This window comes from Falco naumanni, chromosome 6 (genome assembly GCF_017639655.2).
Source record: "Falco naumanni isolate bFalNau1 chromosome 6, bFalNau1.pat, whole genome shotgun sequence".
Lineage (NCBI taxonomy): Eukaryota > Metazoa > Chordata > Aves > Falconiformes > Falconidae > Falco > Falco naumanni.
The window spans coordinates 16,102,611-16,127,702 of NC_054059.1; the positions used below are offsets into that span (position 1 = coordinate 16,102,611).

General features: G+C 42.0%; 2 protein-coding genes across 10 annotated transcripts in view; one reads left to right on the forward strand and one right to left on the reverse strand.

The window, feature by feature from the left end:
* Positions 1 to 6,946: 6,946 nt before the first annotated feature.
* PTP4A1 (protein tyrosine phosphatase 4A1) lies at positions 6,947 to 21,324 on the reverse strand. 2 transcript variants are annotated; one of them, XM_040597287.1, is made up of 6 exons: positions 21,072 to 21,324; positions 13,661 to 14,211; positions 12,066 to 12,158; positions 11,641 to 11,771; positions 9,916 to 9,990; positions 6,947 to 8,558 (listed from the first exon to the last, which is right to left on the reverse strand). In XM_040597287.1, the coding sequence occupies exons 2-6, from the start codon at positions 13,763 to 13,765 to the stop codon at positions 8,441 to 8,443; spliced, it is 522 nt and encodes a 173-aa protein (XP_040453221.1). In that variant the 5' UTR covers positions 13,766 to 14,211; positions 21,072 to 21,324; the 3' UTR covers positions 6,947 to 8,440. The 2 variants fall into 2 exon arrangements, with proteins under 2 accessions (XP_040453221.1, XP_040453222.1); XM_040597288.1 differs by having other exon boundaries at positions 13,661 to 14,208; positions 21,072 to 21,267.
* Positions 21,221 to 25,092, forward strand: part of LOC121089777 — a 67,523-nt gene continuing 63,651 nt past the window's right edge. For 3 of the 8 annotated variants that reach the window (XR_005828358.1, XR_005828357.1, XR_005828359.1), the window contains exons 1-2: positions 21,417 to 21,479; positions 22,055 to 22,908. Coding sequence is in view for 1 of the 8 variants with exons in the window: in XM_040597285.1 (XP_040453219.1) it covers positions 21,221 to 21,479 (259 nt within the window). In the remaining 7 variants the exon portion in view is untranslated. Of the gene's footprint in view, positions 21,480 to 22,054; positions 24,415 to 25,092 lie in introns of those variants that run through there. The other 5 variants (XR_005828355.1, XR_005828356.1, XR_005828353.1 and 2 more) reach the window with 3 other exon arrangements.

Genomic DNA, 25,092 nt, shown 5'->3' on the forward strand with positions numbered 1-25,092 from the left:
CCTAGCATCGGTGCCCTGCCAACATAAACAGGCGTCTGTTCCCTGTGCTTCTCAGGGAGAGAAGTTGAGTACGTAGGGAGACAACAGCAGCTGCATGATTCAGTCCCAGCCTTAGCTACAGCAGATCAAAAACTGCCCCTGGGTGCCTGCCTCTGACTGTCATGGTGCATAAATGGAAGAGAGGAGAGGAGCAACTATTTCAGTTGAAAGGCACCTGCAGTGATCATCTAGTCCAACTGCCTGACCACTTCAGGGCCAATCAAAAGCTAAAGCATGTCATTAAAGGCATTGTCCAAATGCCTCTTAAACACTGACGGGCTTGGGGCATTGGTCACCTCTCTAGGAAGGCGGTTCCAGTGTTTGGCCACCCTTTCAGTAAAGAAACACTTTCAAATGTCCAGTCTAAACCTCTCCTGGTGCATCTTCGAACTACTCCTGTGCGTCCTATCACTGGATACAAGGGAGAAGAGATTGGTACCTCTTGCCTCTGAACTTGAAATGTGAAGAGTCCTTTCCGAATTTGGACATTGACATTTTTTCAGTTTCTCCAACTAGAAGATATGAAGCTCTTTGGAATTGGTTCCGTGTGAAGTATTCTCATTCTACATCCTTATTTCCATAAACTTTGTAGCCTTTGTCTTCTTGTTCAACATGGAGGTACTGTAAAGAAAGATGGAGTTTAAGAGCAATTAAGCTAACTGGATCAGATGGTATGCATGCAAGGGTACTGTTTGAACTGGATGAAGTTGTTGAGGCTGCTCTCATCTTTGAAAGGTCATGGTGATTGGGGAGGTTTCTGATGACCGGAGGAAGGAAAACTTCACGCACACCTTCAAGAAAGAGGGTCCAGGGAAATACAGATCCATCAGCCTCAATTCCTTTCCCAGGAAGGTTATGGAGCAAATCCACCTGAAAGCCTGGAAGTGCATGAAAAAGAAAGGATTATGTACAAGCCAACCTGGATTTGCCAAGGTCGAGCTATGTGCAACCAGTCTGCTAGCATAGGATAAGATGGAGAGCAACAGATGCCGTTGATGTTGTTAAGTCCCACATCTGAGATGTAATAGCCCATGCACCAGTACAGGCTGGGGGTCAATTGGCAAGAAAGCAGCTTTGGAGAAAGGTCCTGGTGGATAAACTGAATAGAAAGACTGCATCATAAAGAGAGCAGGCAGCAGGTCAAGGGAAGTGATTATAGACCGTATCTGGAGTACTGTATCTGGTTTTAAGCTCCCCAGTACAAGAAAAATATTGAAAAACTGGAGTGAGCCGTGGTTGAGGGTCACTGAGATGATTAGAGGCTTGGACCAAATCACATAGAATCATAGAAAGGTTGGGGTTGGAAGGGACCTTAAAGATCACCTAGTTCCAAGCCCCTGCCATGGACAGGGGCACCTTCCGCTAGACCAGGTTGCTCCAAGCCCCATCCAGCCTGGCCTTGCGCACTTGCAGGGATGGGGCACCCACAGCTTCTCTGAGCAACCTGCTCCAGTGTCTCACCACCCTCACAGTAAATAATTTCTTTCTGATATGTAATCTCAATCCCCCCTCTTCCAGTTTAAAGCCATCCCCCTTGTCCTATCACTCTGCCCTTCCCCTCTCCAGCTTTCTTGTAGGCCCGCTACTGGAAGGCTGCTGTGAGGTCTCCCTGGGGCCTTCTCTTCTTGAGGCTGAACGACCCCAGCTCTCTCAACCTGTCTTCATACTGACAGATCTGTTTCTTCATCCTTAAATAAGGCTAAGGAAGGAAATTTAGTGCTGTCTCAGGTACCTAACAGAAGGATGTAGAGAGGAAGAGACAGACTCTTGGAGGTCTGTAAGTGTTGGGTCCACTGAGTGGACTGTGACAAGGTCACAGTGAAATAATGGGAGAAACAGGCAAGTTTCATCAGGAAAATTCTGACTAGCTACCAAGGGAAGAGGAAGAGTATCCACTGGGAGGGCAGTCAAACTAGAGGTCCGGAAGGGGCCGAGTTATCTCCATCCTTGGAGATATTCAAAACTTGACTAGACAGACTCCTGAATAACCTGATCTAATTGTGAAGTTAGCCCTGCTTTAAGCATGGGGGTGGACTAGATCACCTTCACCTCACCTTCACCTCACCACCACGATCGAAATTATTCTGTGTCTCTAAATGGGACAGTTAGGAGCCTTCCTTCAAAAACATCCTACTGCTTCAGTCCAAGAATATGTGATAATTCTTTCTTATTCTCTTCCTGCACATGGCTCAGAACCTCCGAATTTTCTCCTTTTACACTTCAAAGAGGGAAGGGCTCACTGTTAAATACAACTTACCGAGACTCAAGTTTAAGGTAGCATAAATACTTGGTGCTGGAAGACAAGGACGTAAACATCAAGTGCCATTAAATAGTGCTTAACTTTTTCCAGTGAAGAAAACTAAATACCAATTAAGGAGGTCCAGAAGGGAGTTTTGAGGACAAGTAAACAAGTAAAATAGAAATGACCAAGAATTTCTGGACAGAGAAAACAGGAACAAATCAAGGAATTCAAGAATTTGGGAGGTCAAGACTCCAGGTGTGAAACAAGCCTTACACAGCAAAGAGCTAACTGACATCAGACATCCCAATGAAGCCTGAGAACGGGAGAAGTAAAAAACAGGTTTGTGATTAAACACAAATGTGGGGAACTTTTCACGATCTCCCTCAGGATAGCCTCCTTAAGAACACAAAGTGATGGGATATTATAAAAACTGACTGAAATGGAAAATGGCCACAAAGTGTCTGCCTCAAAAAAGAGCCCTGCCCATGACCCAAATTAATCCTGACTGGATAAAGACACAAAGGCACGGTGCAGAGACACTCCATGTGGTGAGACCAGAGGCAGTGCCTGAGAGCATCAAGGCTATGTAGCTCCTGTCAGGTACCCATCCTCCATAGCATTCTACAAGGAAGTCCCTGTTAGAAGGAAGGGAGAAGTGAGAATCCTGCCGTACCAAACAGTGGACAGTAAGGTAGCCCATCCCTTGGATAGGAGGGTGTGCATTACGTTAGAAAACCTTGTACAAGGTTTTCAAGCTTAAAGGGATGATTGTACTTGCAGTATAAGTTAATACCTTCACAGTTCTGCAGATGTGCTATGTCCCCATTACCTATTTATGTGCTTTTATTAGGATTAATTCAAAGTTATTGTAGAGTTGAATTGAAATGTTGAAGGTAAGTTCAGGGTTTGCATGCCCTACCTTGTGACGCACAGATTTACTGGGGAATTGAAGAAGGCAAACTAAGGAGTGTGCAGTCTCTTATTAGTACCAGCCAGTGAAATGTGTGACAGTGCTGAAGCAGCACTGTCCTGTTCAGATCAGTACGTAACTGTAGTCCTGTGGATTGGGAAGAAGAGTTTGTCTCCAATTATTTCACCTCCAAAGCCCCAAAATAATTAAAGTTCTGTCTTCTTCGGAACCAGCATCTGTGAAACTTGCTGACAAAGGATTGTCATGTGCAAATTTCTATGAAGGATAAGGATCTGATACTACTGTTACTCCACCAATAAAGTGGAACTAAGACTTCAGCCCACTAGAAAATACCCTTTCCATATACTTCTTTAGGTTTTGTTACACTGACACAGGTTACATGTGGTGTTGGGACTGAATCTCTTTACTATTTGAGTATTTCTTTGTTGAGCATTCCCATGTATCTAACCACTGTGTTACCCGGTTTTCTTCAGCTACGCTTTGAGTGAATTCTCATTTGAATCAGAAACTGAAGCAGGCAACTTGATCTTCTGGTGCTGTCCTTATCGTTCCCTGTCAGACCACTGTTTAACCACTATTACCTCACAAAGATGTTTTCCACTGATAAGTAACTTGTGTTGTTATTGACATAATTAATTATCAATGTGTTGAGAACTTAATGCATTAGAACAGTATCAAAGTTAACAGCATTCATGCAGGCAATCATCAATGGGAAAATAATGCCAATAAGGCATGCTGTAGTTACCTGTAGCATAAATCATTATCTATAAAAATCAAATCAGGTTATAATTATCCACTTTAATTACACATTAAGTGCAAGGTATGTTAACAGAAATACCCAATACTTTACCTGATGCTTTGAACTATTGCACTGAGATAGGTTAGGTGAGATGTATTTAATCTACCTGTAGATGCCAACAACGCAAATGGAATTTGCTGTCCCATGCGCCCTTTACAGACTATGCTTTCACCTTTAGAGCACTCTTCATTTAACCTCTCTCTCTTAGCACATGATTAGTTGCCTGAGAAGTGCAAAATCCCTTTCACTAAGTGTAACAAAAGCCTCTACTCACATGTAGAAGTCGACATTTGTCTAGATGAGTCCCTCCCAGCTATTAAAAAACCCCACCAAATTTCAGCCTGAATTTAAGTTCCGAATTCAGCTTGCAAAGTATAATTATTCTTTTTATTACAGTGGGTTTACACAAATATGTACAAAAAGATAACATTCCAAATAGATTGCTATGCTCTCCAGTTTGACAACCTCACCCATACTTAAAGTACTTGCTTAATGATACAGCAAAATCCCAATAAATAAAAAATATTTGGAATACTACCTCTCAGTAATTATGCAAATTACGCTGCATGTTTTAAAAAAAACCAACCACACAACATTGAAAAACTAGTGTTATTAATGCTGCACAGATAAGCACTCGGAAGCTTAAAATTGATACAGGTAAGGTCAACTACGAAACCTTAGCTTGGACCTCTCAAATACAAGTATCTAACTACACAAGTTTTTCCGCTGTTTCACTTATCAGGATGAACAATGCTCACAAATGTGAGCAGTGCTTTACTTTTTGCATGACTAAAGATCTTAAGACTAACCTAGAATTTGTACTCAATACAGAATTACATATTTTCCTACTGTTTCTTCTGCAGTAACAGAGATGGGTCTGACTACTTCAGAAATTACTGCTTATCTCCACAACTGCCCTCCTTATGTGAGGACCGACCGGAACGAATGGATTTTTATGCATGGAGAACTGAAGACCAGGGAGATTAACAGTCAGAAGTATTAACTAGTTTTGAGTACTTGGTCTGAAATGCTTCAGGACTGTTCAGGAATATGTAGTACTACATAATTTCATATGTATTTAAGTACAATATTCACAGACTTCAGCTGAAACTGACTGCTCAGCACTTCTGAGAACCAGATTCAAAATAATCACGTTTAACTTTATACCTGATTTTGGATATCCAGTAACAGACTATTTTGTTTAACTGTCATTCCTCAGCATTATTTAGCTACTATATGACAGATAACATAGACAACCCATTAGTTTTCTGCTGCAGTAATTGCCAGATCATGCTCTCCCTCTTCCCTTATTTCCCATAAATATTTAACTTCTGCTACATGCTAAGGAATCCTGTAAATAATACCACCATTTACAAACCATACTTACCCAAGCCATTAGGTCCACAGCACAAGCCTGGCAGAGGACAAAAATGTGCTACTGCATAACCAAGCGCTGCAATGAAACTCTTGAAGAAAGGACAAAACGGTGACAGTCATTCCAAGCATCTAAAATTAGATGTAACATTAGAGGCCATCTTCCACGCCAGGCTTCCGCCTTAAGTGAAGATACAGTAATTCCACTTAAGCTTTTCTTCCTTTTTATTTGTGAATGCATAGAAATTACATGGAACTTAATATTTAACTTGCTGTATGTACTTCCATCTGCCATCTTATCTTCATGTTTTCAGTATGATCAACATTTTAGTCCCCCAAATGTCCCAGTGTTTTAGACAAGAGGAAGAGACATTTCAGTTCCTTAGGGATTCATGTCTCAACGTGGAAACAGTTCAGAAGTTGACTTGATCTTTGCTTTAAAGACACACTCATGATGCAAATTTTTCCTCTTTAGAGCTCCATTTACTGAAATAAACTGGAATTAAACCCAGTATCAAGAGTTTGAAGGACCAAGCTCCCATCACCAACACGTTAGGTCTAAATGCAGCCTTCCTTACCCATTTCAATCCTGCGGCGACGCAACAAAATCTGATGTATGTGCAGAAACAGCACTAGTAATTTTAAATAAGAAAGAAATGCCTATGTATTTCACTGGTAGTTGTTTTACAGCTTCCTCCTAGTTCCATGAATAACCAATTAGTTTTAACTCAATTTGTATAGTAACATGTGTTAAACCAGTATTTACATGAGCCTGCTGTACTGCTGAGTAACAGAATTTTTATACCTTTTGTCTTTGCAGTTGTTCATAAATTCTAGTCCATCCCAACACTAGAAATATTGATGAATTTGGATGTCGTTCCAAAAGAAAAGGCCTTACTTCCTCAGCTAAATAAAACTGTATGCCTTTAATCAGAATACCCTTTAAACCAAGTTTAATTTCCAAAGGAAAACTGAACTAGTTGAGTTTATTTTACTGCTTTACAGACTAAAGTTAAATTATATTCAGTTTCAGACATTTTAAAATTATACAGAATTTCAAAGCGCTCTTTATGAGACTAAACCTTTCCTAAAGCAATCCTTCAGAAGTCTCGGTGAAGCTCATGTTGTACATAGCATCCTATCTCACCATTTAGAAAGGCAAGACACATTTAAACATAGCTTAATTCTCAGCAGACCTGGGCCTGAGCTTATTTATAATCACCAAGAAGAACAGCACCTCAGCTGGCTACTTAGTATTTTCCAGTTGTTATTAGGAAATTTGTTTACTACCCTGGAAACTCACACACAAGTCAGCTCAATTTTTTTTCTCTATCTTCTGTTTGGACGTAACTTCAGTGTTGACAAAGAAGCATTGTATCATGCTATGTGGGAATTAAATTCTAATGCTACTGATACAAGTGTTCTCCAGACTTTACAGATTGCATACTCTGCTGCATTCACTACAAAGCTTCAAGAACACAATGCAAGTAACTTATTTTAGTACTGGGGAAGGGAAATCACAAGTAAGCTACATAAAGAAATACCTTACTTTCTACTATTAATTTTTGTCCACATTTATTTATGAGTAAAACAAACAACAAACATTACAGCGAAGGAGACATTCAGGCCAAGATTTAAAAGAAGAAAACAGATGCCTGGATAGATTCTGAATTTAGGCACCTCAAGATTGCTGACAAAGTACACAAAAATAAGTGAAAGTCATGAGCATTTCAGCAGATTTAAGTGCATTTCAGTATTTATTTAGATGTTTAAGCTCTCGCACTAGATTTTACAAGCTGGTGAACACTGGCAAAATTATTTCTCCCACAGAACTATAACCACACATTCCCAAGACAGTATAAATATATGGTTGAACTAACATTAATACACATCACCATTTTATCAATTACATAATAAAACAAATTATCAAGTATCCAAATATTAAGTTACGCAGCTTGAAAGGCATACAAAATATTACAGAGGTCTGCCCAAGTCATAGCAGAAACTCAAGAAAAACAAGAGAAAAAAAATAAAAATCACACTTTCAACAAAGCAATAGTTGGTAAACAACTTTCAATAAGTACAGTAAAAGAAACTACAAGATTTTTCAGAAATCCTCCAATTAAGAATTTTTAGCTACAATAACAAAGCATTTCTACGTTTTAAAAAAATATTTACTAAAGTAAAGGGCATATTCTATACTTCCTGCACAAGACAAAGGCAACATTTTACTAGAAATATTAAATAGCCCCTCCCAACCTTTTCAGGCCCTCTGTTAAGTTGCACATGAAGTGCCAACATTAATTTTACTGTAAGGCTTTTTGTCTGGAGACATTAAAGACTTGTGTGCTTCTGTACAATTTAAAAGATTTTCTATATGAATAACCAGAGAGTAATGATTTGTAAAATGGACAGGATCAGGTAACAGAAAAGTACAGATGCTGGGGTAAAAAGTTGCTGTAGTTCATAGTATTAAAAAGACAAGACTGTGCAAATCCTGATAATTCTAGTGCGATTGTGGGAGACAAAACATACAGTGAGCAGGCAAGACTACCTTAGAGGCCATATTCTTCCATATTGAAATGACTGTAGAAAAAACCCAAAAGACAGTAAGGTCCAGATAAGCTGGCAGTTCTCACATTATCACAACTATGATCATTTATAAGGAAAAACATGTAGTTGATATGCTGGGTATTTTGGCACCTAATCTCTACAGACTGATTTATTTTAGTACCCCAATTTTTAGTAGTTGAAACTAGGTGGGTAAGACTCAATGGCATGATTAAAGGATAGCTGAACTGAATTACATAATTAACAAACAAGGAGACAGCTCAGAAACCGGGTACAGCAAAAACCATTTACTGGGTCTCCAAACAGATGGATATTTACCTAAACATAGACATTGCATTTCTACTAAGCCTTTAGCCTATTAAATACTCCTAAGGAAGCTTCCTTAACTACTAAAAAAATATCAGACTGATGTCTTTGGCATGCAGTCTGCTTAATTCTAGTTTCCATCCTTTATTCCCAAAGAAGTACTATAGGCTGTTGAGCTTTACTGAATACAACAATTATTTCTGTGACCATTGGAGTCTTTAAAGCGCAGACGCATCTTGGGGCGGTATTTCTCCAAGTACAGAAGTTGCTTGCTGTTAAAAGCTCCACGCCGCTTCCTAGACAGAGGAAAAAAATATTTTAAACAGAATATTAATCTACTTCCTGGTGAAATAATATCACTAGAGAAAAATATTTTTAGGTCACTTAAAACCAGTTATTAATTTAAGACTGTAACCAAAATAAGAATAATTAAGATATAAGTGCCAGGAAAGAGGGTGGTAGCTTCCTTTCAGAAATACCTTATTAGACTACAGGCTCAAAGGAGTACATAACATTTTAGACAATGTTTTAGCCTCTGATAGACACAACCCAAACATCTTATATCTTTAGACAAAACTTCAAAAGGAAGTTATAGAGCAGATGTGAGATGGTAGTCTTAAGAAAGCTGAAGTTATTCAGTCTCTTGAAATAATTATGAGGAATACTACAATATTAAGGAAGTACATAAACATTATAACTCCCCATAATAAGAAGCTGAACAGAGATTGAGCTTTCTTGGTTTTCACACACAAGCATGTGAAAGAAGGGTAAATTTTTGTTGATGGTTTGGAATATCTACCAGGCTTCCTACTCTTCAGTTTGTATACACCAGCCTGTTAAGATATACAAGCTGAATTTAATGCTTTAAATGCTTGGCAACTATGCAAGAAGTTATGTTGGTACTGTTTATTTATGAGCTACAGCTTCTTTATAATATAGTTGAAACCTGCAAAATTAAGGTGCTGAGACTAAAATTGTTCTCATTCCACTTAGATACATTTGTTAAAAATTCCACAAAGAAATATTTTTCTTTGATAGACTACCAGAAAAGACTAGGAGGAACCATTTAGCACACTTTGATCCAATACAGAAGAAAGGATCCACAGACATGAATGAGTGTTAAGTCTAGCTAGCAGACAGAACCTACACTTCAAAAGTATCCTCTCTCTTGTAAGTATAAATAAAGATAACCCTGCAGATGTAACTGAATGTTAGTGGGTTATTTTTGGGTTTTTTTTTAAACAAACTGGCTCAAATAATTAATTACTGATTCTGGTTTCCACAGGAACAGAAAATACCCATCCCACAGACCAAGTCCTATACTTGCACTATGTGTGTTAGAAAGTTCAGATGTACTAAATATCTTACAGAAAAAGAGTAAAAGACAACAGCATTCAGAATTTCCTTTAGTGCTCAAGGATGTATCAGTGTGTTAAATCTTGGAAACAGCTAGACCAGGGGTCCTCAAACTACAGCCTGCAGGCTGGATACAGCCCCCCAGGGTCCTCAATCTGGCCCCTGGTACTTACAGGACCAACCCCCCCTTCCCTGGGGGGTTGGGGGGGAACCAAGCAGCCACAGACAACTGCCTGCCACTTCATCCTGTTTAAAAAGTTTGAGGACCCCTGAGCTAGAAGTTAGCTTCATACTTACTGTCTTATGAACTGCACCGCATCTTCATACTTCATTCCACATTCTATCAGCGCAAGAGCAACTAAGACTGGAGCTCTGGTAAACAAAAATAATATATATATATTCAGTTTAGCACTTGCCAATGCATACTTAGGAAAAAAAAAAAGTTTACTTTCCCCAGTTCTCTTTTCTGTCCTTCCGTGTATCTGATGTTTCTTCCCTGGGGAAGAAAAGAACACAGGCAAAAGGCATTTCTACATTAACTGAACCATTATACCATCTGTTTTTGAGCTACCTGTCCTTATTAAGAAGGGTTTTAATTAACTTTAGCCAACCTCAGCTTTGTTCACCTGACTTTCAGTACAGAAGAGGACAGCAGGAATAAAATGCAAGTAATCTTTACCCCTTTGTTTCAAAGCCAACTGAGTCTGGAAAAGAGTTGCATATGGGTTTCTATTCCCACAAAGAAGCATCCTTAGAAGCAGTCAGGACTCCAAAGCGTGTCAGAAGAGGGGTCAGGCTCAACAGAAAACTCACAAGTCTTAGAACTAGCGTCACAAATTTTAGGAACAGTTGCAACCCACAGGCTGCTGCACACCCCTGAGGATTTCCTTGCTTGCCACAGTATTCTTCTTCTGACAGAATACAGTTTTCAGTTGGGAAAGTTTTGATACAAATCAAATACCTTAGTAATTTATGGCTAAAAAAATATCAAGACGAGCCCCCATTCCACACACAAGCAACAATATGCATCTAATAGCAAGCTTAGGTGGTTTTCTATGTTCAGGGATTTAAAAAACCTTATATGATAAGAAGCTGGAATCTTCTTTTCAACTAGTTAACTGCCCAATTTTGAGCAAAAATCCAACAGCTATATCAACAGCCAAAGCAGCCTTCTTTTGGTAGCATTCACTACTACAGTAAACTTTGTTATGTGTGAAGCCATAATGCAAACAGTGGATAAGCCAGGCTTTAGGACAGCAAGACACGAAACCTCAATTTTATATTGGATATGCTGAAATCCATGGCTAGAATATGGCAACTGCTTTTTGAACAGGTCTAATTCTCAGGTAGTCTAGAACAACAGCAGCAAAACCATTATGTTCTCACAGCTGTTATTTTGTTTAAGACAGTGGCAGCAGACAGAGGGAATGGGGCTGAAGAGAATATTTAGTATTATCCATAAAAATGTTGAGCCACAGTGTTAAGAGATGAAACAGAAACGGAGCTTCAGGACTCCAGAGAACACTCTTCATCCCTCAAATACGTGGTAGATGAAAGTTGGTCTTCATGTGCCAGAACATCCCACTTGTAACCATTAGCCACTAATGATACCCTTGGTACAAAGAGACTGGCAATACTGCTGAAAAGGAGATGAAGAGGAAACTTACAGGTGGGTCACTAAAACCCAAATCCATTAGAAAGACATATAGAGAAAAAATCCATAAGACAACACAGCAAGACAAAAAAATATCAATGAGACACTCATTCATATACTTGGAATATACTTGTTTACTTCATTCAGCAGTTTTTGTGCGAGAGCTGTGATAATCGCATCATCTGTGGACTAAAATGCCTTTAAGGCCAATATATACATACGACAGTTTCCTGCTGTTTGAACTACTTCTAAGGTCATTCCAATACTGGATATGTGACTATTTTACATTTGCCTCAAACTTTTGTACTAGATCTTAACAAGTCTGACCAGGGATGGCAATTCAACAGATCTTTTAAAACTTTACCTACCTTCCAAGACCAGCAACACAGTGTACAGCGATACAACAACCAGGTTCTTCACGAAATTTAACTTTAAGGAGGTTTAGCCAATCATCAACAATCTGATTGGATGGTGGAGCACCGTCATCAAAGGGCCAATCCTAGGATATAGGACAACACACAAAAGAGCTGACTGCCAAGGGAACTACTCAAGGTTATGGTTTTCCAAGAGAATAACCATAGCAATATTACGAATATATTCCTTTCAATCTGTTTTCATTGAGCAAGTGGTTTTGTCCAAAACCAGATTTTTTTCCTGACAAGAAAGGATGTCTATTCAGCTTTTGCCTCCATCACTGCTGGAATACACTTGTAGAATTAATTAGGTGGTGTGAAAAGAAAGGTTTTTTGGCAGGGGGTGGGTTATTTTTAAACTCTACTTCTACACTACTTACCAAAACCTGAATGCCTTCTTTTTCCACCGGAGCAGTGTCATAAGTAGCTTCACACACTCTTACCACTGTCGTAACACCGTATTTCTTAAGTTCCTAGGAAGTGAAAAAAAACCTGCTGTAAAGAGTAAATTGATTTAATTTACTGTTTAATTTTCTCAACACGTTAGCTTATTAACTCATTCCACATTTTTCAGTAAGTAAACTCATGCAAATGTTTGCCACCCTGCATAGAACACAGAAAGCTGAAATAAATTAAACCCTGCGTGCTATTGCCAGATACCTTTAAGCTCTTCTGCAAACATAGCTGAAGATTTAAGTTTTGTTATGTTGGATCAAACTTTTTTCTTTTAAAGTCACTTCTAGATATTGATGAAATAATTAGTCCATCTCCAAAAGACCATTCCTTTTAAAGGAACAGGAAACTTCCTGGTTTGCAAATCTACATGCTTCACTAGGAGTTTGGAGGGGTTTAGAGCTTCCCCTTCTCTCCCTCTACTTGAAACAGGTTTGTAAGACGTCTTACTGTTTATGAGCACAAGACAGTAATTTATTCCAGTTCCTGAATTACCATAACTAGAGAATAATAAAAATTTAACTTTTCATTTTTCTACTAGCCTCAATTTAAAAAAAAAACCAACCACAAAACCAAACAAAAAAACCCCAGTCACTCTTCATCCTCCCTGCAATAATTCATCATTCACACTGTCAATGGTAGTGACTGAAACATAACCTCAGCATACTTCATCTAGTTGTGAGATTGTAACAGCAAACAAATGCTGTATCACTGTATTTCTTGTACATTATCCCACACTGAATGCAACAGAGGTATAATACACCTAAAATATTAATGCTTAGACCTTACAAGGAGGTAACTTTGGAGGAACCTCCTGTTAGCATACATGCATACACTTCTAACTGTGCATTTTATAACTCCAACATGCCAGGTGCAAGGTTTAGATCATAATTCACATATTGGCTATATATGCCAAACCACAATTTCAGCGTGTACCAAAATACTTAAAAGTAGCTTCAGCAGCTCTGGATGCAGAGCAAGCCTACCACCACAAACTTCACTCAGGTAGACACTGACACTCAGAGGATTCTCTTAAGCTACACTAGAACCATGATGTGCTGATACTGAAGGGAGATAGGCAGTGAAAGCATATTGCAATCCTGTTATTTGTTCCTAAGGTTCTAATCCACAATGTACAGTGAATTGTTTTCTTTTTACTCACTATGCAATAGGTGCAAGGAAATGTTACACCACTTTAGATGAATCTAAATGTGAGTCCCTACTGCCAGATAATTCCTGTTTGCAGATACAAACCATGTACTGGACAGTATAATTATTTCTTTGCTTCAGGCTCAGAAGTACGTTTTTGTGAAGGCCAAACTATATCTGAATAGATTTGTTCATAGGTCTTTTAAACATGGCATCAGTATTTGAAATAAGTCAATATACGTATGAACAGTCTCAATACCTCTTCATACGGCTTCCACAGCTGTTATCGATTAGTAGAGAAAGAAATTATTAATATAGCATGCTGTTCAGGCAGTAAAAAAGTACATCAGTAAGAATTCTGTCCTGGCCTTACCTCAATAAACTTGTTTAAGGTTGCATTGGTTGGATTGTGTGTGATTAGGAATCTCATGTTCTTGTAAGTGATTTCCACAGGAGCTGGGCGGTTCATTCGGGCCATATTGATTTAATTAAACATGCAACAAGATTATGAAAGGATTCAAAAAAAATTCTAATACAGAAGTGATGTAGAGAAACTGAAGTCTACTTCACTATACTCCACGTGAAATTCTCAGTGCTTGGAAGTATGAAGTTGGGAGCAATGGGAAATGAAATGAACCTCCTAACAAGAAGCAGCAATTCTTCAATCCAGTAATACTGAGGCAAAAGAAAGGCAGTGCACTGAGGTTTACCCCATCCAGGTCTGAATTCTGTTGTTAAATGCTCTGCCAATTTCAATTCAATACTTCTTATCCTGGTCAACCACTCTTAGGGGGGCTTCTTGGTGGAGTAGTAATGAATTTCTACAGTTCACTTGTCTGCATAGAGGTCGTGCTGTGCCTGGCAGTAGTCTCCACTGCCCTTCAGAAACTCCATAAATGTGTGACCAAGAACACCACAGAACTGCTGTAAAGAGAGGAGAAAAAAAAAAAAACAAAAAACAAACCATGAGCACAGGTGGAGCAAGGTTATTCTGAAGACACCAAGCATTATAAAATGAAAAAAATAAAACCAGAACAACTAAGTAGTTTCACAAGGTTTATTTCATAATCTAAGAATCAGGTTTGCATAATAGAGTCCTGTTACCTTTCTTAGCAGGGAGTACTTGAAGCAACCCTATATGGAAAGTTTGTATTAACTAAATTTATTTTCAACACCAAAACTTGAAATGTATTAAAATACCAATTCCAATGTGCTAAACACACAGAATTGCTATAACAGACTTACTCTTTCTTAAAAACATGATTTTTTTAAAAAAAGTTATTTTCTGGCCGGGACACAGAATTATCAGTTCTTTGCCTTCATAAATCTGGTTTCTAGCAAACAGAAGCTGTAACTTCATTGTAGCAATGTTCAGATTTTTTTTAAAACTCCAAACCAGCTCTATGCATCCATCCACATATATCATCAGGGCAATCATACACAAGAAAATAAAGGGAAAGAGACAATATTTCAGTGGTCTACACTCAAACCTTCCCATTCAAAGCAAACCAGCAGCCTGTGCTGAAAAGCTTCCAAACCATGAGGAAAATTAAAAAAATCAGGTCCTAAAGAGAACTGCACAGGAAGTCCTGATAATAGCCAATGTTTTCACATACTTTACCGAAGGGCCAGAAGACAAAGCTACATGGCAAGTAAGTCACAGTTACTAACTGCCATCTAGGATTCTGAGTCAGACCAAGACCCCACCACAGGCACTAAACCATCTACAACTCTAACAACGATTAGCATTAAGCAGAAGTCACAACAGATCAGCAGTCTAATTGTTGAATTTTCTAAGCAGTATAGAATCACAGAATAGTTTGGGTTAGAAGAGAACTTCAAACGTCATTTAAAGACTTGCAGCAATGTTTTATGTTGTAGACATGGCTTTGCTCCATTGGTAAATCCAGAAGAGAGGAAATTCAGTAACAGAGTAGTGGTATCAGAGAACATAAAAATCATTCAGATCGGACTGTAGCAGATGAGTAGAACCACATCACAGTGTTGCAAAGGACCTTTAGAAAAAGCAGACCAAACACCTCCAGGCATCCTTTTCATGTTTTCAGACAGCTTCCGGGTAAGAAATGTAAGGATGTGTCTTAATCACAGGCACAGCTTGCAAAAAAAACAAACAAAAAAACCCCCTCACCACCATCCCCCCACCCCACCCAACAAATATGAGAAAGAAGTCAGCAGAAACAAACTAATTGGATGATTTCACATGCACTTAGCTGCCACTACAAAGACAATACCATCACCGTTTCTGTAAAGACTGTAGGATTAGGTTTGCCAGTTACTTGCAAAAAAAAAATTTCAGTTTTTATTTCTGATAATTTGAGGGGCAGTGAGAACTCTAAAACTAATAGGTGTGAAAAAGGAGTAAGAAGGATCCTCTGAAGACTAAGGCAACAGAGTAACAGGAACCAGTAGAATTCAGACTCGCAAGAACTCCAAGAATTGTCATCTGACACACCAGCCATACCCCAGCAGAAGGTAAGTATGCATTAAAAAGACTCAAGACTCCTAGGACCAGAGCTAGCGTACACCTAAAATAGCAACAACAACAAAAAAGAATCTAAGATAGCTTATTTAAAGTCAATTTCAATTAGCTTAAGAAGCAGAACAGCAAAAAAGGACAGGACAGCTTTAAGCAGATACAGCTGCCCAAGCTCTCGTACTGCTTTTTGCATGTACTGGCAGATCTCATGTTTATTTCTTCTTGAGATTGCTAACAGGAATCATAACCTGTCCTTTTCCCTGGTAGAGAATGAGGGAATTTAAGCTGTCAAAAACAGAAAAGCATGCAAGTGAGTTTGAGGAGATAGAATGGGGTCAGAAAAAAAAAAGTAAAGGTAAGGGTAAAGAAAGACCTTTCAATCTGGAAGACGGAGATTTTTGGGAATAAAGAATGTAGAGTAATTGGAAACAGTTAACATACTGGGGCAGGTAGGAAGTAAGGAGTAATGAGGATTCATCCAGTCTGGCAGACAGGCTGCCCTTAGTACACAACTAGGACTACTCAATACAGTACCAGACAAACTCATAATGGGGGTAAGGAGGAGGTCAGGCAGCACAGCATTAGTTAAATAATAAATCCTACTTTTTTAATGCAGACTGTTAATCACATCTAGAGACTGGATGCACAGTTCAAATTCTTATACAAAGGTGAAGCAAGTACATTATACAATGTTAAGTTTGAGTTCTCTGTGTAATTAACCCCCACAAATGAATTAATTCTGTTAATACTGACTTAACAGTTAGCAATTAGACACATCAGCACCTTACTAATTCACACAACTAAGGACTTAACCAAGCATGCATTTGAGTCTCACTGTTTGCCTTGGCAACTGCTGCTGCCACATTACAAAGGAGCAAAGCTCACATTTTCCTTTGATGCCATCACTTCTCACCCTTGCTAGCCAGAAAGCTCCACATGCAGACCAACTCCTTTAGGCAGCAACACACTGTACCATCCCAAGACAGCTTTGCCAACCCAATTTAGTTCTGTTCTGGGAGTCAAACGAAAATTAAAGACAAGTAGTACACTGTCATGCTGTTTGTTATGGCATTAAGCCAGAGTACAAGGCTTCACCTATCCTCAGCAAAAAAGACCTGAAAGACAAAAAATCGGCTGTAAAGACTGTTGCAGTAATTAAGATCACCTTGGGGCTTAGGGGGAACTCAAATGATGTAAGCAACTTTTGAAAGGCTTGGAAATACCATTTTAAAATTACTGTATGGTCTCAGTTAACTACTTAGTAAGTAAGCTATCAACAAAGTCAAGATAGCATATGAAAGCGTAAGGCTGCATAAGTAAAACTCCAACGCGTAGTATTGTATGCAGAAGTTTCTTTAGCAGAATGACACCAACTCATCATTTGTACCATCAAGTTGGGTACTCCACCGTATTCTTTTCAATTTACATATGCGTTTTCCTTAAGGAAAATTAACACTGAAGAGTTTTGGAAACAGCAGCTGCAGTTTCTATCAGTAACAGAAAGTCAAACAATGTTTAGACTGTTAGATCCATCAAAACAAACTTAGAAAACAAAACTAAGGTTAATATGCCTATTAAGAGAAGGTATCCCATCCAGATCACGCTAGCGATAATTGTACAATCTACTACCATTTATGCTAGGAGATATTAGAGCATAGTTTATTCAAGCAAGAGGAAGACATCTTGAAAAGAAAAGCTTTAATTCATGCCCTTCTTTGGGACAGGAAGCTAAACTATCTGTCTTCACTGACAAGCAGATTCACATGTATGCTAATTATGGGTTTGAAAAATGACCTGTCTGGTAAAAACCGCTTATGAAAGTAATCTTTTAGATCATTACTGGTATGTGGAAAGCAGAGAGGTGTAAGTTTATCCCATGCTGCTGACATTCTTGTTCACAATGCTGCAGCATCTTGAGAAGCATGTGAACAAAAGCACTGATTTATACAGTTACATAACAGTTTACCTTCTGAAAACATGCGAGATGGTTCCCACTTGCCCAATCCACCTGTTCTGACAGCAGAAACATTTATACCCAGAACCAACTATGTGGTGGTGTCATGTTCTCTGAAGTCAAGACTTGCCACACACTCACCCAATGAAACCACAGGATCAAAACTAGAAAACTAACGACATTTCATTACAATTTGAGAACACCTACAAATAAATTAATTATTCTAACTTGCTACCCAACAAAAAGTTACTGAAGGACAGAGGAACAAATACTCCTGAATTTCTCTCAATACTCAAGGCCTAAGCAGCAACTGCTAAGGCAGAGAAGGAGGAGTGGGAGAGTAAAGGGTACAAACTGCAGAGCCATTACGCAAGGCAGAGGCACACTTTCATTGGGTATTGTTGACAAGATGCATCTTCTATCTACTGGACACATGAATGCCTTACTATGATACCCACCGTGATAACACTACCTGTTTTGGACCACAGAAAGCGACCCAAGGCCTCAGAAAATACACTGATGTATCACAGATGGGAGATTCCAAAGGCTTATCATAAATTTGTTACAACATGCTCTGTGAAGGAAGCATTTTTTTGTGGTTCAAGTACACACAGCTTAGGGGGAAGAAAAAATTATCTCAAAATTTCCTGTATAACAAGTCAATGCAACTTCCAGAGATGATGAAACTGAGGCCATGTGACCGTGTCCTAGTTCTTCTGCTTGTACGATGAAAAAAACCCAACAAAACCAACCCGTGGAAAGAAGCCTTAACAGGTATCAGGGAAAATAAGATATCACAGAAGCCATTCCATACCCTTGTCTAATGTATCCTCTGGAGTTTCTGAAAGCAGTCACTCTCAAAATTACTGAACACTGTCACTACAGTAGCAAACTACGTAAATCCTGTCATTGTACTCAATTATTCCATTACGTTTTAAACAGTAACACAAGAAATTTAGCATACGCATGCAAAGACAGTTATTGCTGTATTTTATTGTGTCTAATAAAGGTATGAGTGCCAAACAAGAGCTGGATCTGTGAAGAAAGCTGTAAGGAGTTACTGACTTACACTTAACACAGAAGTACCTCTTGTACTGATCTGATAGAATGAGTTTAAGTTTTTTTAAATAAGGTGACAATCTGCTACTAGTTTAGAACTCAGTCATACCCTGAATTGGGCATTCTTGGTTATCTTTAAAATAAGTGATCACATACAGTCAGCCTACACACCTGATCCAACACTCTTCCGTGGCACATATTCTGTTAGAACAGGAAGGTTTCACAAGACAGAAGTTATTAGATAAAGCTGAATTCTATTTATTTACTACCTTACTGACACTTCTAGTTTTGGTAAGACAATGACATCCTTCTCCCTTGGCTCCTGCTATATCTGTCACTTTTCTTTCTCACTCTCATGTTTCCTCCCATGGTCGTGCAATTTCTGTATTGCTTCTTCCACATTTTCCCCTGAAATGATTTTGTTCCTGCAAGACAATTTCAAACCTCTTTGCTGTTCCATCAATGGAATAATAAGAGTTGACATTTAAGTGTCTTCTTCAGGTGTTTTGATGACAGCTTTATGAGATTACAAGGAGACACGGCTCATACTTCTGAGTCACTGGTTTGGAAAGACTCTGCAGATGCAGGTAGACATATTGGAAAGTTGTCTTCAGAAGCAGTGAGAAACACCAGACTCACAGGACCCTAGCACCAGAGAGGCTGCATTTGTCAGCTCATAATATCTGCAACGTGTGTAGCTGGCTACCAGGCAGCAATGGAGACCCATGCATAACCACCAACCCCACCTCTGCTACCACAGATTACCCGATTTTGATGAGGCTTTGTCTTTCTTGCTTCCCTGCTTTTGTAGGGCATACTACCATCGGCAAGCCTTGCATTGCTTGTACTTAAATACACACTGTGCTTAATGGTTATAGATGGTAGGCAACACAGAAACAGAGATTACTAAGGGAGTTCAAAAAAACTCAAAACGCACACATATGAGGAAAAGCAAAAACTTCTAACGCTGAACTGTGACGCACCTCCAGAAGGAAATGCCTTCCTTGAAAAGCCAAATGCAAGGTCTTAAAAGCAGGTTGGGTCAAAATTCAGGTACTTCGCATTCGTGAGCTTCTGGGGGTCGACAGCAGACTGTCACAGAAACATCCACTTCCACGTGTACTTAAAAATGACTCCTCTGCGGACTTTTTCTCCCGTTGAGGAGCCATCTAAAAGCCCAGCCTAAACAAGGCCGGCTGCATACGGGAGCTCGGGCGCACCCCACCTCTGCTGCATCAAGCTCATTTCGGAAAGGACTCACGTCCTCGCTCGCAGCCGGCTCTGACTGCCCGCCCGGGCACGCCGCAAACAAAGCGGCCCGCCCGGCTGCCCTGCCCCGGCGGCGGCCGCGCACGTGGGGCCGCGGCGGGGGCGAGCGCGGCCGCCCCAGCCAGCCAAGCCGGCCGCCAGCGCCGCACCACCGGGCCGGCGGGCGCCCACGGGCAAGCCCCGGCTTGCCCGGAAAGCCCCGAGCGCCGCGTCAATCCGCCGCGGGGCGCCGGGCCCTCGGCTCGCCCGCGTTCCCCCAGCGAGGAGACGCTGTCACGGCCGTGACACCGCCCCGCGGGCCCAGCCGTCGCCCCAGCTGCGGTGGTCACGGGTTCGCATCACGCTTCGATCAGGCTCTCGACGCGGAGCCATCTTGTCCCCCGGAGCCGCCGCCCGGCCCCGGCCTCCCCCCGGCAGGGGGCTCCCGGACCCCGCCGCCGCCGCGCCACCGGCCTGACGCGGCCCAGGGGCGCGGGAGCCCCGGCTGCAGGGGCGGCTGCCCTTCCCGGCGGGTTCCCGCCCCGGCACGGCCCGACGGACGCCGCCAGACCGCGGCGCGGGGAAGGCCCGGGCGGGTGGGGCCGGCGGCCGCCAGGCTCACAAAGCGGCTTTGTGCCCGGGCCGGGCCGCTCAGGAGCCGCGGCCAGGTCGCCCCCTCCTACCCTCCCAGCAGAGACGGCGAGAAGGGGCAGTGGCAGCCCAGAGCAGGAGAGGGGCTCCGGGGACGGGAGGAAGGCCGAGCCGCGCTGCGGGCGGGCCGGTCCGCCTCCCTTGCGGCACGCCTAAGGGGAGCCGCAACCCGGCGCTGCGAGCAGCCGCCCGGAGCCGGCGTGGCCCGGGCAACAGAACAAAGAGACAACATGGAGGAGACGGGGGAGGGGGGCGAGGGCGGGGGGGGGGGACAGGACAGGCGCGGGAGCCGGGCACAGGCGGCGGGGCGTACGCCCGGCGGGGCGAGGGGCTGGGGGACACGGACCCGGGCGCGGGGGGGCGGGCAGCACTCACAGGAATATGGTTACTCATTGAAGACTGTAGCCTGATCATACAGCCGGGGTGCGGGCGCCACCGCCGGGGGCAGGAGGAGCAGAACCAGGAGGACGCGGAGGCGCTGGAGGCCGCGGAGCTGCCGGAGGGGGTTCGGCGGCGGAGCGGGGATGGACCATACAGCTGCGGCGGCGGGCGGCTCTGCGGGCTGGCGCGGAGCGGACGCGGCTGCACCGGGAGGGACACTCGGCGCCGCCTCCCGCACAAGCGCCCCTCAGTCACGCACGTCAGTGACGAGCGTCGCGCCCGTCCAATTAGCGGCGCCGCCAGCGCGTCCGGGGCGGGAGCGAGGCGCCGCGGGGGAGTGGCGCTGGCGGGCCGGGCGGAGGCGCGAGGGAGCCGAGAGGCGGAGGCAGCCGGCGAGAACCGGTTAGTGAATGAAGCCGGTGGCGGCGGGGCCGGGGAGGGGCGCGGCGCGGCGGGGGCAGCGCGGGACGCGCGGGCGGGCGCGGGACCGCCGCCAGGGGCCGGGCCGGGCCGGGGCCGCCCTGCGCGGGAGTCCCGCCCGCCGCGACTTCGCCGGGAGGCCCCTGGCGCGGCCTCCGGCTCCCCTAAGGGCGGCGAGTTCTAGACTCTTCCCTGGGCCTCCGATGCAGGGCGGCCGGTTGGCACTCCGCGGCCGCTGCAGCCCGCCTGTTGGCGGAGGGGGATGTCGGAGGGCAGAGGCCCGGCGGGGCTGAGGGGAAGGCGGCGCGGGCAGGCGGGGGGCGGCGGGAGGGCCGCTCGCTCGGGGTGGCGGGGCGCGGGTGGCGTAGCCGCCGTCAGGGGCGCAGCGCGGCGCCGGCCGGCGCTCTGCACGCGTGGTAATTCCCAAGCCCTCCGCGCGCGGGCTGCAAAACCTCTTTTGCTACTTTAATGCTATTCGGAAGCTCTTAATGCGTTTCGTTCGCAGATTATTCTGCGCTTATAAGTCGAGATAAAACCCGTGATTTCTGGTTTTACAGATGGGAGGTCGGCCCAGTAGGCCAGAAGCGGTGTGGGACACAACATGGACTCTGCCGGGCTCGCGCTCCCCCGTCCTAGGGAACGCTGCCTGCCGAGGCCCGGGGGTTGCAAGGCAGGCCCGGGGTTACAAGGCAGGCCCGGGGGTTACAAGGCAGGCTTCCCGAGGTGGGACCCGGCGGTGGGAAACACCTGCGGTATCCCTGCCGTCTGCAGCTGATGGAGACGGGGGAGCCAGTCCCCAGCTGGACACCGTCAACCTGGAAAACACCTTAAAATGTGGGTCAGCGCTAGCTTTATTAAATAGTAGGCTATTTTTAGCTTCAGTTAGTCTGATACTGCCCTAGTTATGTTTAAGTGGTTAACCCTTTCTTCTGCACATGTTGTCACTGCAACTATACAGATTACAAGAGTCTGCAGAAATTGTTTTTTTATCTCAAAAATAAACAGTTCTGAATCTCGGCCGTTTGTATTTGCTTGTACAAAGGCATGGCTGCTTTGTGGTTTTGTCCAAATTTTAATTTTTTATAACCTGCAGAAACCATGTTTTGTTCAGAGGAGGTTTCCATGGTAACTGACGCTAGAGTTGTTATTCAGAACATGTCAGAACATGTCTATGTTACCTTGCACTCCACCTGGCTTCAGGTGCGCATAAGCTAATTTCTGACCAGGAGCCATGTCTCTGCTAAGATAGTATAATTAGCTTATCTGGGCTGTGTTTATTTACAGTTGCCTTATATATTTATTGACTGACTCAGGGCACACATCTGGTGAACTTGCAGCAGTTTCCACTTCTCCATTTAAAACTTCCTGAAAATGTGCTCAGAATCCTGTAAAATAGGAAGATGATCCCAAGGTAAATGGCTGCTTGGAATATGGTGTATTTGCCGATGGTTACAATATTAGGAAGGTTTGCCTGGGGCAGCATGGGAGAGAGTCAACACAGCTTCTCGCTTGTCAATAAAGCTTGAGGAATTTGCTCTGGATAGAGTTCTGAAACGGATTAAACAGCTCTTTACCTGCTTTAATCCATGCTGTTGGTTTTTGGGGGCTTTTTTGCTCCCAGCAATGCAAGCTTTTGTTTACTGTTTCATTGCACATTAAACTGATTAGGATTTTAGGATCAAATTGCTTTCTACTGCAGCATCCTTTTGGTACTGTAGCACAGTAGTTTACACTGGAAATAAGAGTCATTGGCAGTTCTTTGTAATTAGATACCCTAAGAAGAAATGATTTAGCTCAGAAATATTGTAGTCTAAAACCACATGTTGTTTGGGTGTTGGTTTTTTTTTTGAGGAAAGAATGCCTGTGTCATTTTATCTATTTAATATTGATTTTTATTATGATAGTCCCTGTCTGGACCCCCTAGCTGTGATTAATTATGTCACACTAGTTGGCACGTAAGGTGCAGTTCCAGTGTCTTATACTGTGAGAGGACAAGAGATACTTGGAGCGTTAGAAGCAGACTGCAGTACGTGGTCTGCTATTTCATATAACATAGGACAAAGTCAAAGATGGGAGAGATAGGCAAGTGGATAGTTACAAGGTGCCAGCTACTGAAGTGATGAACCAAGGTGGGTTGAAGGCACAGAAACTAACAGAAAGAGACAAGACCCCTGAAAAAATTTAAAGGTAAAAAAAAAAAAAAAAGTTGTAAAGAGAAATGTGTGGTGAATTGAGAAGAGACTGATATTAATCAGTTTGTGAAGCAAAGATGTGATCACCACCATTGTTGTGGTATTAGGAAGATTAATATAACTTTTATGATAAGAGGCTATAGTAGGAAAAAAATTAAATGTATTTTTGAGGCAATATGAGTCAAAAACAAAATGTGGGCATAACCAAAGTGTCCAGCCCGTACCTGCTTGACTATTATCAATATATTTGGAAAGTTTTAATAGCAAGTTGTGCATTAAACCAGTCAATTTAAGGAATACTGAAGTTTCAAAAAACCAAATGATAAGTTATACCTTATAATTACTGTCTTTTGTTTTATAAAACCTGCTATTTTGTAATCTCTGATAACTTGGCGTTGCCTTATTCTCTTAAGTATAATAGAGAAAAAAAATCTCCTTTTCACTTTCTTTATATAAAAGTCTACATACTTCATATGCTTTCTTAGACATTTTTGCCAAGAAGAGGAATCCTAATAAAATTAGGAAGCAATGTGCTGTCCATGCATCACTTTGAAGTGGTTTTTTTTAATTTCTTGTTAGTACATCTGTTCTGGTTTGAGAGTGCTGCCTCTATGATTCATGAAAGTTAAACTTTAAAATATTATTTTTATGTTTGAAATACGTATCTTTATGTATCAACTAATAGAAATGTTACTCAAAGACTAAATAAAAATACTGATTCTTAATGTGCTTGTGTGTTGCAGACACTTAAATTCTTAAGTCCCTATAGACAGAAGTCAGTTGTTCCTGACATTCCTCTGAATCTGCTGTATCACTACATGCGCGTAAAAAATCCAAGCAATTGTATACCGGAGAGACATAATAGAATCTGAATTTAAGTATTGTTTGGATATAGTTTCACTGCGTTTATGTGGGCTAATCCTATTTTAAATTTGAATGGAATAGGGAATTTTACATAGTTATTGATGCCATGTCCATACACGCTTAAGGGTTTGCTGGGTAGATCTTTGATTTGCTGATATTGACTTAGCTTTTTTGGTAAAATCTCTGAAGGCTGTATTTATGCCCGTGTCATGCCGATGTTCAAAATGGTGAAGTGTGTTGTCTGTGACCGGGTTAGACTCATCTAACAGAAAACTCATACATGATTAAGCTGATTAAAACAAAAAAGAATTAAAGGATAATAATATAATTAATGCAAATCAATGTAGTTCTAAGGGAAATAGTTTTTGTAAAGAAAGCTGACTCAATGGCTTGATAAGGTTACGAGGTTGGCATTAAGGCAAGTGCAATGCCGTAACACACACTAAATGTCCATGTTTTCAAACAGTTTTATCAAAGGAGTGCAATCAAAAGATCACTGAAAAAGACAAGTGTGACTGGTGCAAAGACTAATGAATAGC

Excerpts from the sequence above, each read along its gene's own strand:
- PTP4A1 (XM_040597287.1), bottom strand. The coding sequence starts at position 13,765 with ATGGCCCGAATGAACCGCCCAGCTCCTGTGGAAATCACTTACAAGAAC. Across the intron at positions 12,159-13,660 it reads CCTTAAACAAGTTTATTGAG|GAACTTAAGAAATACGGTGT; the intron begins GTAAGGCCAGGA and ends TTCACTTCCTAG. Across the intron at positions 11,772-12,065 it reads AAGAAGGCATTCAGGTTTTG|GATTGGCCCTTTGATGACGG; the intron begins GTAAGTAGTGTA and ends CCTATATCCTAG.